This window comes from Limulus polyphemus, unplaced genomic scaffold (genome assembly GCF_000517525.1).
Source record: "Limulus polyphemus unplaced genomic scaffold, Limulus_polyphemus-2.1.2 Scaffold2603, whole genome shotgun sequence".
NCBI classification, from domain to species: Eukaryota; Metazoa; Arthropoda; class Merostomata; order Xiphosura; family Limulidae; genus Limulus; species Limulus polyphemus.
This window is the reverse complement of record NW_013668213.1, coordinates 108519-123053: the sequence shown is the minus strand read 5'-3', so window position 1 is coordinate 123053 and position 14535 is coordinate 108519. Positions and strand designations below refer to the sequence as shown.

Here is a 14535-nt window from a genome sequence, read left to right as displayed (position 1 = left end):
TACTAGAATGGTGCCTAAGACAGATTGTTGTTATATGAGGAGAGATTAAGATCTCTGAAATTGTTTTATCTTCAAAAAGAAGAGTTAGAAGGGATCTGATTGAGTTGGTTACACTTGCAAAAGGAAATGATAATGTTGATACATAATCTTTTTCATACTTAACAGTGAGAATAAGTAGAATTAAGGGACGTAAGTATAAATTTTGGCAAGGTAGGAGTCATCTTCAGGTAAGACAGTTTTATTTTTCTAACAGGAATGTTAGCCTCTGGAATGGGTTGCTTTTGGATGTTGTGGAGGCAGTACATTTAAGTGAGTTTATGAGAAAGCTTGATAACTATATGAATGATAAGAGTTGGCTTTAAGATTTTTTTCTAAGTTATTTATTTAATACTTTTAGTTTAGAGGATGGAATAGCCGAGATGGATCAATAGGTCCATTGTTGTCTCTAAACAACAAGTTCCATAGAATAGATTTACAGTTTCTTTGTTTCTTAATGTTGGCTCATTTTCATGCAACATGACTCACACATGATCATACTTCATGAACACTCTAGAATATGAAAATTACTGGTGTATATATATACATACACAGATGTATATATGGCTGGGTACTTATATTCTATATTTTCTCATATTGAACAAAGTGCTTGCTCAGCTCTGAAATTCATGATGGTCCAACTGAGAGGAATATGATAAGATAAAGCACCTGATTTAAACCATATGTAACCTTCCATCTTATACAAACTTCATTTTACAAACATAGATGTTTCACATCTTATCTCACTATGTTTATGAAAATAATTTAGCTGAGATAATTCCCAAAGCTTTTTAAGAGCCTGAAGTAGTTAATAATATATATACAAATAATACTCTCAGTAATGTACTTCTACCAGATATATGCATGTATGTAAAACTTTGACATGAATATGCAATACAACATTATACAATTCTGGCAATCAAGTGTTAAAATCAGACTTACAGGTGTTCATGTGACATTGTAGCACCTGTTTATCAGTTGCAGGGTAAATATAGGTTGGCAACTGGTAGGGAAATTTATAATAGTATTAAAATAGTATATATTACTCATGTTTTGAATCTGTACATACACAACTTTGGCTTCAGTTTGAAATAGTTTTACCAGTGCTTCTGACATTTTTCAATGTCTCATCATCTTTCAAAAAAAGCCAAAAACATGTTCTTGGATTAAACATAATATTCTGTAGTGTCACTGTAATGTTAAGAGTAACACTTAAAAGCACATATAAAAATGATACATTTGATGCTTCAGTTTTTGAATGTACTTTCCACATCCCCACATTATTTCTTGGATGTCATCCACAAACAAAAGAATAAGCATTCATGATAAAGACAAAGTCAAACAATGAAAGTTATATTTAGCAAATCCTAACATCACAATTAAATACTTCAAATTTCACAATAACAATTACCACTTATTTATGTTTTGTACTTAAAGAATCTACTAGTCAAAATGTTAACATTCTAAATACACAGCAGACTTTAGATAACTTGTTCAGTTTTGTATATTCTCCAGACCAGTTTACAGTACATCACTTTCCAAATAAGATTTCATTATTAGTAAAGTGATCTGTCTTTGTAAGAACATGTCACATACTCACATAAGCTTTCATTACTAGTAAACTGATCAATCTTTTTACAGTATTTCACAGATTGAAGTCTTCATTATTAGTAAATATATTAATCTTTTTTACAGTATCTCATAAAACCACATAAAGTCGCAAGTCTTCATTATTAGTAAACTGATCAATCTTTTTACAGTATCTCACAAACCCACATATGGTTGTATGTCTTTATTATTAGTACACATATCAATCTTCTTACAGTATCTCACAAAACCCACATATGGTCGCAAGTCTTCATTATTAGTACACATATCAATCTTCTTACAGTATCTCACACATTTATATAAACATGTCTTAGTTATTAGTACAGTGAACAATATTTTTTACAGTATGTCACATACTCACATATGTCTTCATTATCCTGAGCAACAAAAAACTTTTCTCTGCTACTAAAAAAAATTTAACTGCTTCCGACTAATTTGACAATACTGATTCTAAAAAAGTATGTTGAAATATACTCTAGTTTTTCACTTACAATAGATTTATTGAAAATATTCTTATTTGTTATAAAAATTGCATTTAAGACGGTATAATCTGCATGCTTTGATGTGTTTCTTTCATGTTCACAGCACGAACAATAGCAATTGATGGCTAAACGTTCTCATTGTACAAAAGTACAGCTTTCAGACTAACATTACATGAGCAAATATAAAAAAAGTCTCCATTCTTGATGATGATCATGTTCAATACCTAATTCTTCCATTAGTGCATCAACATTTGTACACAAACACAAAGTATCTTGCAAGCTGTAGTGAGAAGCAAGACTTTGATGGTGACTTCACTAAACTGAAACTCTTGTTCCTGAGCTAATAAATTCCATTGCTGTAAACGAGAGCCCAGAAGTTCCCCATGCTGCTTTGATAGAGACAAGTCAGTTAGCTTTTCTTGTGTGATCAGATGAGGCAGTTTATGCTGAGGTACCATAGGAATAGAATTACTAGATGAAGATGGTTCATTGTCTTCTTCACAGGATAACTCTTCTGTTTCCCAATTCGCTGGTGGATGTGGCACTGGAAGACCATCCCCATTGATTTCATTGCAGATATGATATTTGGATACTTAATGTAGTGTTTAGTTTGGCCTGAATATCTACAAACATTAGTCAGTCATTTAGATTATCTTTGGGCTCATGCTATATTATTGGAAAGCAAGCGGCATATTTGCTCTCTTCTTATACAGCTACTACATCAAGCCAGAAATAGAAACTGTATAACACATAAGTAGAGTCCAATGTTTTTCTTGGTCACCAATTTTACACCCAAAATAATGGTAATAAACTACTTTTACCTTGTATGTGATGTAGCAAAAACTGTTTGGGTGATTTTTGCATTTTAAATGATTTTCTAAAAAATACAAAAGAACTTATGTTTTGCAGAATTTTTTTATATCGCAGGTATAATGCCAGAAAAAAGACTGGTCTTTGTTTTGACTGTGCACAGAGCGAGGCAAAGTGACCAACTGAGTGAGTGAGAGGCAACTGAGAGAGAGAGAGAGACATCTGACTTTGCCTCTTTTATGCTCAGTCGAGGGACTTCTCAAATGTTCTAGAAAACTAACCACATGAGGGCTTCATGATTTCCAGGCAGAGCAGGTGAGCATGGGAATGAAACAAATGTGGTGCAATTCACTACAATTATATCGAGAACAAATGGCATATATGAACAATATATTTGGAATTTTACACCAATATAGTCAATGTTTGAAGTTATCCAAAAATGTATGCTTTTTACCCATTAAACTGTCCATGTAAACTTAATTTCACAGCATAAATCTATTGTACTGAGTTGATTGTATGTTATTTCACATAATGCTGATAAAATATAGAGATATTACAATAAATCAAAATCTAGAAGCGATGGGCAAATTCTGGCTACATTTCTTATACATACATAAATATACATTATAAAAAACATATAACTAAATGTATTATTTTCAATAATTAGAGCTTTGCATAAAGTCAGTGAATAATTCAAAGTGAAAATTATGAGATACTGTATAATACCCTTGTATAGTAAAATGGATGCTCAAGTATTACAGTACTTAGTATAACTTCTCTGACTAAGCATTCAATTTATATTAACTGTAAACAAACTTGTAATCTCAAGTGTGGAAAGATATGGCTAATGTTTATAACATTTAAAAGAAAATACTGTCAAATCTCAACTGGAATTTGTATAATAAACTATAAAACAATACACACCTTCTTAGTAGATACATTTTTAACCTGCTATTTACATTTTGCTCACAAATTCATTAGAGATACTAGTAATAGAATATTAACAAATTGATGATAACATAACAAAATTAAATAAACCAGCTGCACCTGACACAAAAAAAGTTTGGTTTCTGTATTGATAACTGCAAGTATTTAAGACAAACCTGATATGTAGCAGCATCCAGATTTGACAATGCAAGGAAGAGAAGATTGTTCTGTACTGTGTATAATGCAGCTGGTACAAGAAGTCTACAGGTGTCTGATGGCTTACTCCAAACTTCCAAATGAAGTAACTTAATTAACTGACCTACTGACCAACCTGATAATATGAAAGATATATTAATCATGCACATTTGGCCACAACCACAAAAGATGCAACATTTATGAAAATATTTAAACAGACAAACATGTATATAAGTTTATCTCATACATTTTCATTTTATCTATCAAATATTCTTATCAGCTAATGCACTAATTAACCATCATTTTGCTTTATACTTATATTATTTTGTACAGCTATACAACATAAATTTATTCTGAATTGAAATTTGGGCTAAAATAATATGCTATAATTCATACCCTACTGTCCACAGACTAAAAGAAGGTGTAGGAAAAAGGCAAATTTAAATTCTCTCCAGAATGTCGAGGATCATCCTCAAATGCAGCCTCAAAGCCCTCTGAGGAACACCATAGAACTGAATATATATCTCCATCTCACTACAAATAAGATCACTGACAGTCTCAACTGAGAGTGACTCCCCCCCCCCCCCTCAATTGTTGTGCAATGCTAGACATCAGAGGTAGGATAGGAGAAATCTGACTTTACTCTGTGCCAGAAATAATAATCTGGGAATTCATACCATAAATCAGCTTGCCAATCAGATTATTTTTTTTTACGAAAGTCAACAGACAACACAGAGAATGTGCAAAGTATCTCTGAACGATCATATTACTGGGAAACCCATTAGTGATGTTTTGTGGAGAAAAAGTAATAACATTTTGTGAATGAGGTGCTTTATATACAGTACCGGGATAGAGGGTGCATTGACGTAGGTGGAGAGTGACACAAGACATATATCACCAAAGGCACTTAAGTGGGGTATAAAAGACTGAAGCAAGTGAGAAAATATCAGACCAATGCTTAGATGAGTAAAGGAAGAAACCCTGGCAGTTGAGTAATAGCTGTAAGTGTGAGGCAAGTATGTTTTGGAAAAATGACTACCTGTAGAAGACAAAAACCATCAGGAGATAAAACAGCCAGAAGATGTAGAGAAGTAGAAGAATGTGTGGAGATAGTCCACATGCTCACTGGGAGGAGCTCATCTAAGGACCACAAAAAAAAAAGAGATGTAAGAAAATGAAAAACGGTGACATAACAAATGTGAAGAAAAGGGAAAGAGTCTGCAAGCATACACATCCCAAGACAAATATGTCAACAGAGGAATTGAGGGAACCATCCCATAAGGAAAGAATGAAATATGTCCATGATAAACAGCCCAACAGGACATAGGAGTTGAGCCAGGTGCAAATGGTCCAATAAGGGAGAGACAAAACGAAGTGAGGTAGGAGAGAAGTATAATGTGTCTCCTGAATGGTTGAAGTCTGAAGAAGAAAGGATCAGGCCAGGAAGAGAAAAATTAAGTACAGTGAAGAAGGGTACAAGAGGCATCTAAACCTCTTCTGATTTGTTTTCCACTACTTCTCTCCTATGATTTCCATTGTTCTGATGCTTTTCCAAAGCCAGGAAGCCAATGGCTCAAATGGAGCATGCACAAGATCATACAAAACCACATTAAGGTTTCAGTCAGGCAAGGAAGTTGGGCATTGAGGACTGAGAAGAACAAAGGAATGTAATAGAATGGAAAGGACAGGGAAAGAAACAGCTATTGGTGCCAGGAGAGGAGAAAGGCCATGGACAGGGCCATCTGACAACTAGAAAAGGTTGAGACCAAGAATCCATCACTGAATACTCAGATAAGAAAGGCAAAAAGATTGGTGCACAGAATTATTGCCAGGCAAAAAAAGGTAGTGAAAGGACCAATGACCCACCATAAAAATTTATAAACAAATACAGTGGAATGGTAACAAGAATGTTATGAGAATAATGACACATTAATGGAAAGTCCAACCCGACAGGCAAGAATGGGCAAATTCCATGTATGAAGATGGAGAGAAGATATCCCTCTATGAAAAAGGGAAGTGTGAGAGTGGGAAGCAAGAGAAAGAAGGTCCAAATATTAAGCAGACCAAGGCTAAGGTGGTCAAAGAGGCACCAACAATAAGGCCCAAGAAAGAGAGTAGTGTGTAAATCCAAGGAGATAAATAGTGGAATAGGTATAGAGAAAGAGATAATACAAGGCCAGACTGAGAAATTAACACTCAGAACATAAGGATGGGGAATAGAATATCATAAGATAGGAAGCCCAGAGCTGAGAATGGTGGTAAAATCATTTAATATTGATGTGTCCAACCAAGGGTAAACACCACAGAAGATCTAGTGTAGAGGCTATTGTGTTTATAGAAATATGTACTGGCAGAGAGAGACATACTGCCACCAAGATTAGCACAATGTATGTAAAGTCATATGATATTAGGTGGGAGTTGCCTCATAGCTAGTAGCATGCAAATATCTTTAGCATATGTGCTGAGGAAGATAGCAAACCTGTGTGTGAGGTGAGTTATCATCTCAGAATTATAGCTTTCTATGAAAAAAACTTGATTAGACTAAAACTCTCAGAAAGAAATTGTTCTGTAACTGGTATAATTAACATAATAACTATCTTTATGGGTAGAACATTACTAAACAGCTGCAATTAAGGTAAAATGTTCCAAAGCAGACTTTATTCATCTTAATTTCTTTATATTGGATTGGCAAAGAAACTTTGTATACCAAAGATAATGTTTAAATTTTTGCTTCCAGCTTATTCTCACACTGACTCCAGGTATATTTTAAAATCTAACTGTGGATTTCAATAGTTTTTCAGGTTCAAGGACAGAATAACCTACTGAAAATTTGAAATTTATTTATCATTTTTGACATCCGAATTGTTTACAAGGTTGGATTGGATCAGTATTTAAATTGCTAGATGGTTACAAACTTTCATAATTGCACATTCAAACTGTTAATCAGGTATTTCTGAAGTGTAAATGAGTGTTAAGTAGTTGGTCATTGTAATCATATTAACTAAGACTATGGAAGAATGCAATTTCCATATAGGTGTAAATGTTTACTAATCAATAGGCTGAGGCTACAGCTTAACCAAAACATCTCAGAGGTGAAAATATTGCTTAAATGATAGTCATCACTTCTCACAATATAAATTTTCTTGACCTCATTTGATAACAGAAGAACAGTATAGAAGTTAAAAACCATTAACCATTATTATAAGTATTAACATTTAGCAGATTCTCACAGTAAAATTTACTTAATTTTAAAAATATATTACAAGTATATATGTACCAAACTTATAAATCAATGAGCACTACTAATAAACTCTAAGCATTAAAATAAAATATAAAAACAAAAGATAATTGCAAGCTTTATTAAAATACAATACAAAATTACCACTCTGTGAAAGGAGCACTGTCAAACAAGTAAGCATCTTGAAAACTTCAGACACAACAATTGCAGTAGAACTTAGGTATTGCTGATCACTTGGCGTAGCAATTCTGGAATATCGCAACAATAAAACAAGACTAGTTGTCTGAAGTACCAGAGTAGCAAGAGACATGTATTTTAGCACTGAATTCATCTGAAATATAATTTGAAATGGAAACATTTTATGTTCTGATTCTTAGACCATTTAGAATCATATACAATTCTGAATTTAATATTAGTTTAATAAATACACATACATTCAATTTCTTCCATAACTAACTGTTCACTTAATGTAACTTATTGTTATAATACTGATATGGAAAGTGTGTGATAGATACATATAGATCACAAGTATTTGTACAAAAAAATGTTTTTAATAATTACAAGTTCAGTTCGAAGAAATTATTTAAAAAACAAAAAATGACTCACTCAAAAAAAGTAAAATGATCAAAGCACATACATATGGAATATCAAAACTTTAAATGGGCTAAGATTTTCATTGAATCTGTAGAGAAAAACTAATTTTCATGCAAGAAAAATTTTCTTTAATGTTAACATCAACAATAAGAAATTAAAGAGTAAACTAAAAATATCATATTCGTAACAGAATTAAATTTCACAAGATGCATGTTAAGAACTTGCAAGTTTGACTCAGGAAAATTTGGACATGTTAAATCTTTATTGTGACATATATTCTATTCATATAAACAACCTTGTATTATTCAAAGAGTGAGAGAGAGAAAGAAAATGAATGCTAGTTTGTGAAACAAATAATTTAGATATTACTAAGATTCTCAATGTGCTTATAGTGAAATTTTGCTTTCGTACAATAAGCAATTTTAAAGATATAATAAATAAGGGGCTGTCAAATGAGGACAGGTTAAGTCCTCAAAATTATTTTTCATAAGAAAAGAATGGTTAGACAAGATCTCATTGAAGAATTCAAAACTATAAAGGTTATAGATAGGATTGGTGCATCATATTTTTCATGTTTAATGGTAAGAGAAGCAAGATTAGTGGACACAGATTTAAGATTTGACAGCAAAGAAATCATCTGCAATTTAGGCAATATTATTTTATTTTTTAAACAGAGTGGCCAGCCTCTGAAATTGTCTTCAGATGTGGTACAAGCAACAGAATTCAGAGTTCAAGAGAGGGCTTGATAAGTACTTTGGGAGTCAGGGCTAGATATAAGCAGATAGGTGTTTGATAAAATGAATGAGAAAGCCATAATGGGCCAAAGTTCCTTTGCCCTTCAATTATTATGTTACTTTTCTAATAGGGTGATTGAATTAATAAATGAGCTGCCACTGGAAATACATGTAGTGGAGACTAGCACTTTACATGTTTAAGATGAGAATTTCTGAATTTGTAAAAATTAAAAGTTTGGTTTAAATTTTTACTTTTTCCAAGAAAATTAGAATAGGTGTGCATGGATAGCCTTGAATAACCAAATGATCCCTTGTTACCTGTGCTTTATGTTATTATCTTTTTGAAAGTCAAAGTAAATAACATCAACAGGGATGTCCTCATCAAAAAGTTGAGGCCCTACCGCAAACTACAACAAATTGATAAAGTATAAAAACTTCTATCTAACACTGTGCTGACAATCATTAATTAAATGCCAGCTTTTTATATACTAAGATACTACGTTCATGTATGATTATGTAAAGAAACTGATAAGTTGTTAGTCATTTTATAAGTAATCTCGTGGTCTGGCAAGGAAATAAAACCTTCATATCTGAAGTTAGACTGTTGAGAGAAATTAGGCTGTTAAAAGCTGTGAAACTGTGATACACAAGGCATTTGATTGTCAAAAGAAATTATTGCAAATACTCAATCTTTATTTGTAATTTAACATTACTTTTAGAGAAGTGCCTAATAGTTTTTTTAACAATCAATTAATACAGTTATTACTGCTATGATTATTATTTTGTATGAGTTTATATTAACAACAAATCTTTCTTTTTTTTTGTAATAGTTGTATTTGAGTTTGTATTCAGAGATTGTGATATTTTTTACAAAGTCTTGGTCAGAAACCAATTACTAATTAATGGTTTTCTGATATTCTTGTAAAACTTGTAATTTATTGATATCGTGGTAGTAACTAGTTGATTGATATGTTTCATCAAAAATATTGTTATGTGACACATTAAAAGTTAGGAACTTTTTAACTTAATAACCCTTCAATATTGTACTTGATGTTGCAAGCTAAGAATTAAAGAAAACAGAAAAACCTTTTTTTTTCAATATTGTTATTTGTATCACAGTAATATTAGCTTAACAATATTTTGTTGTGTTCAATTTGTTTACTTAGATAAAATTCAACATGCTCCATTTTATTATTTTACCAGTAAGTGAATAAATTTTGTAAATTTTAAGTTTTTTAATTTATTAATAAGGTAATTACCTTTTTTATATATTTAAAACAGAAATTTCAATAAACACATTACTAAATGATAAAGAAACTTAAATTTGCTTAAAGGCCCTGCTGTCTAATAGTAATATGAGTGTTAAACTAATATTTATCCAATAATAATAAAAACTTACAGAAAAAAGTAACCCATAATAAATTCGAAATTTGTATATATATATAGCAAAACAGCAGATTCAAAGCTTGAATTAATCATAGTTTAACTATCAACTGTTAGTTTTAGTTACACTGACATCATCAATAACACTAATTTAATAGTAAGATGATTAATTACAGAGCAACTTATACTTCCAAGTTACAGTAACGCTAGGTTTCAAAACTTGAACATTTATCACTGGTCAGAGTGTGGTCTGAATACTGTCATCGATTCCACTTAAATTACATTAAAGACGTTGGTCTCTAGTACTATAACTTGAACTTCAGTACTAAGTAGAAATGTGTCAGTATTTAGTACTAGTAATACTATTAGTATCACTAATAATAAAACTTCAATTTCAATAGTAAATATAAAATTTAAGTATTATTCTCCAGTCTTTCCTGACACCAGATCAACATATGCCACACAAAGTATTAATTACGAATCATTCGCTCTCACCTTTAAATCTTTTTTCTTTGAAACTAGGCCCTATCTTACAAAAACTAATGTTAATAAATATTATTTTCAAGTTTAAATGACCATGCTCACTCTAATAACAACACGAAATATAAATATCAATGCCGATTGCTAAAACCGGGAGTATTGCCCTCTTCCTTTTGTTGAATTTCGAATATCCTAATCATCTCTAAAAAGATGTAGAGGCACCATGTTTATACCATTGATAAAAGTTCATTTAGATAATCAATTTTACATAATACAGTTAAGTAGTTTATAAACATCGCAATATTTCAAAAATTGCATTTATTGAGTATGATGTAAATATATTCTTTCGCACAGACAAATAAATGACAATGTTATGTTGATATGGCTATTTTTGATCAGACATCGTTATCCAAAATATTACTTCCCAGCTATATAATATTCATCCTCGTATAATTAACAGGATGAAATATGTACCAATTTGAAAGTTAAAGGTTTGAATTTCGCGCAAAGCTACATGAGGGCTATCTGCGTTAGCCGTCCCTAATTTAGCAGTGAAAGACTAGAGGGAAGGCAACTAGTCATCATCACCTACCGCCAAAGAATAGTGGGAATGACCGTCACATTATAACGCATCCACAGCTGAAAAAGCGAACATGTTTTGTTGGGAAGGGGTTTCGAACTTGCGACCCTCAGATTGCGAGTCAAGCGCCCTAACAACCTGGCCATGCCGGGCCTTTGAACGTTAAACAAGTGAAAGATTCATATTTCATAGAATAAGTCCAATGAGCTAATATTGAAAAAACAAAAAAAGAAATGGAAATGCGAATAAAAAACTAATAATTCAAAACGAGATTAAAAATTTGAACAGTGAGAATCAAAATGTCAAAACTGTTCGATAAGCTATTACAATAATAAATAAAAACGAGCCATTCATTGTTTTGAGGTTATCCCCTATTCACCGGTGTCTCAGCTTGGGGACTTATAATGCTAAAAAAAATCGAGATTCGATGCTAGGCAGATAACCCATTGTTTAGCTTTGCACTTAAAAACAAATAAACGAACAAGTGACACAAAAAATCAACCAAAAAAAGTTTAAAGTTTTAACTTGTATGATCAGTTTATTTAATAATTTTACTCCAGCCTACACGAGGATTATTTGTGCATAGCCGGTCATAAATTTGAACTGGCAAATAAGATGGAGGGCAGCTAATTAAAATACTCATTGTCGGCTCTTGAGCTACTCTTTGATGAAGTACTGGAATATGACCATTACTCTTATACCACACACCTGGCCCCTTGTTTGAGTTAATAGGATATGAACCATAAACTCTCGAGTTCACACTCCAGGCAGTCCACGCCTAATCCTATTTCTATGAAAGAAAAAAATATACATATGAACGAAAGAAAATTAGAAGCACTCTCATCATCATGAAACAATTATACCAAAAGACAGGATTTCTGAAGTTTCATACTTATTTCCTCTGATGTTGCAGTATATGAATATATCATGCATTTCTATTATTTCATAATGTTATAGTATTTATTTTGAACTTATCTTTTATTCTGTCTACGTGCAGATTTCACATAACACATGGTCGAGAAAGCCATTAACTCGAGTTCATTCTAGTTGCCTTTGTTCCTTTGATGTTTTTTAGTAGATAATGCCTGTTCTTACCAGGAGGTTTTACTGTAATACTGTACGTTGTGCAAGGATCTCAGCAGCTATGTCCTTCAATCATTAAATGGTCGTTCAGGTGATATCTAGAGGTTATGGCCTCACCTATGGTTTAACGAAAATGATCAGTCATGTAGGTATCACAAGTCGTTCTGGGTAAATGCAAACTGACAACAGAAATTCGGTTAAGATACCAGTGACAAAGTAATATTAAATCTTTAAATAATTTAAAAATGATGTTAAATGGAATAATGAGACTCACACTGTCACTTTCACTGGATTTTCTTTTTGTGAGTCTTTTTTTTCTTCAATATCCTGTTCCTTAGGCATACCTATCTCATTGCTTGAATGTTAACTCATTTTTTACATGTATATATACCAAACTAACAAGAAACATGAATTTTTTTTTTGTTTTCCCTCTTTAGATGTAAATTTTCTTATACTTCTTGGTTTACAAAACACAAACCAAACTTACTGTAGATATATCGGGGTAAAGAGGACCATACTATAAATTTTAACTGAATTCTTTTGTGGGGTTAGATGGGAACAAATATGTCTCGTCCTTGGCCCAAAGATTTTGGTGCTTGGCACTGTTGTTGAGGCTCTCTAAAATAGTTTTGATAAAATAATCTTCTGTACTACATGGTATTATAGTACACTGGTTCACTTTATAAGTGGACCATGCATTGCTGAAATCGTTGATGAACATTAAAAATCCCAAAAGGATAGTAGCATGCTGAGTACAACAGCACCTCAGAAGTATAATGTCATCATACTGTTACGTCACTGGTCGTTAGTTAATTACTCGTAAAAATTCTTTCCCGAGAACTTCAGTAATACAAGTTATTTCTTAAATAAAACTAGTTTATTCTTTCTTAATTCAACTTTGCAATACACTTAATTTCCACAGTCCCTTTAACTTAAACACACGCTATAATTCTCAATGAACGATTCACGCACTTTACTTACTACCGCGCTTGACTCAATTGTCCGTCTATGTACTCAGTCTCTTTGTCTTCTATTCACTTGTTGCCGTCACTTTATTTGTCAGCTTATATACTATAAGAGCGCCATTCTAGCAACCGCTAGGACGTTCGACAAGTTCCTCAATCTTTCTAGATACTCATTACGTGTTACCAGCGTAACGTGACCTCCGCTGTCGTAACACTGCCCCTACCTTAGTATTGTTCGTCCCGAACAATAGCCACATAAATTAAACCAATAGATAATTAACAATAACTTAAGTAAATGTACATAATTTACAAATACAAAATTAAAATTCAACAAAGTCTCTTAATTTTACGGGACGTATCTTCTTCCGTACTGGTCTCTGTCTCGTTGGCTTCTGCTTCACGTAAAGTTTATCTGCTCTATCAAGAAATGTCCTATTATAGGTAATAGTCACATTAGTAGTAGTAACTTCATCAAGGGCTTCACTGTTTCCTTCTCAAAACCGAGTAGAGTTTCTTCTTCGACAGTGGCTTTTCCAGGTGACACGTCTTCAGTGGCATCTTTTGTTCCGTTGTTCACTTGGTCCCAACTGAAATGTCCTGGACCGTGATAACGCCAAAGTCTGTTGGCATGCACCACCTTTTGCTTACCTCGCCGACCACATTTTAGTTGGAAAGTCACGTCTGAGAGACGATCCACTATGTCATATGAGCCTTCCCTTGGTGAAGACAACTTAGTAGACTTCCCCTTGGTCTTCCTGGGATTATACAACCACACCTTGTCTCCTGGTACAAAGCTGACTTCAATAGAATTCTTATCATAACACAGCTTCATGGAATCAGCAGACGTTTTCAAGTTTAAACGCACTTCATGATGAATATCATCCATCCTTTCAGATAACACTTTCACGAACTCTGACACATCTTCAGGCAACTCTTCGTAAGGTGTGCGTTTGTTATCAGATCCACTGCCAACCGAAGTTCCCGACCAATCATCAACTTTGCTGTAGTGTATCCAGTGGCTTCATGCTATGCTGTTCTATAGACCATCAACAGTGGAGGGAGTAAGACATCCCAGTCATCTTGACGGCTATTACAAAACTTTGCCAATTCCTGTCCCAGTGTCCAGTTGTACTTTTCTACCATCCCATCAGACTGTGGGTGAAGTGGCGTTGTTCTGGTCTTTCGGATCCCAAATACTTGTAGCATTCTTGGAACACAGCTGATTCAAAGTTACGGCCTTGATCTGAATGCAGTTCGTTTGGCATACCAAATCTGAAGAAGAAATCTCTAATAGCCGAAGCTTCCTGATTTGGTATTGTATATTCCTCAGGCAACTTGGTGAAATAATCCATCACCACACAAATGTACCTGTTTACAGCACGAGTTTGGTGCAAAGGAACAGCAATGTCAACGGCTACTC

The 14535-nt window shown here is 33.1% G+C and overlaps 1 protein-coding gene and 1 long non-coding RNA gene across 3 annotated transcripts in view; one reads left to right on the top strand and one right to left on the bottom strand.

Moving 5' to 3' along the window:
* Positions 1-207, top strand: part of LOC111087766 — a 13636-nt gene extending 13429 nt beyond the window's left edge. The window contains exon 3 of the long non-coding RNA XR_002612414.1: positions 124-207. This is a non-coding gene — a long non-coding RNA (uncharacterized LOC111087766). The remainder of the gene's footprint in view (positions 1-123) is intronic.
* The window catches only part of LOC106467408 (UDP-N-acetylglucosamine transporter-like), a 49139-nt gene extending 38467 nt beyond the window's left edge, over positions 1-10672 (bottom strand). Inside the window, exons 1-3 of one of the 2 annotated variants that reach the window (XM_013927757.2) lie at positions 10503-10672; positions 7441-7627; positions 4040-4194 (exon numbers count right to left, since the gene is read on the bottom strand). In XM_013927757.2, the coding sequence (XP_013783211.1) occupies positions 4040-4194; positions 7441-7627 (342 nt within the window). In that variant the 5' untranslated portion in view covers positions 10503-10672. Of the gene's footprint in view, positions 1-4039; positions 4195-7440; positions 7628-10023; positions 10092-10502 lie in introns of those variants that run through there. The other variant, XM_022395591.1, reaches the window with a different exon arrangement.
* Between the last annotated feature and the right edge of the window lie 3863 nt (positions 10673-14535).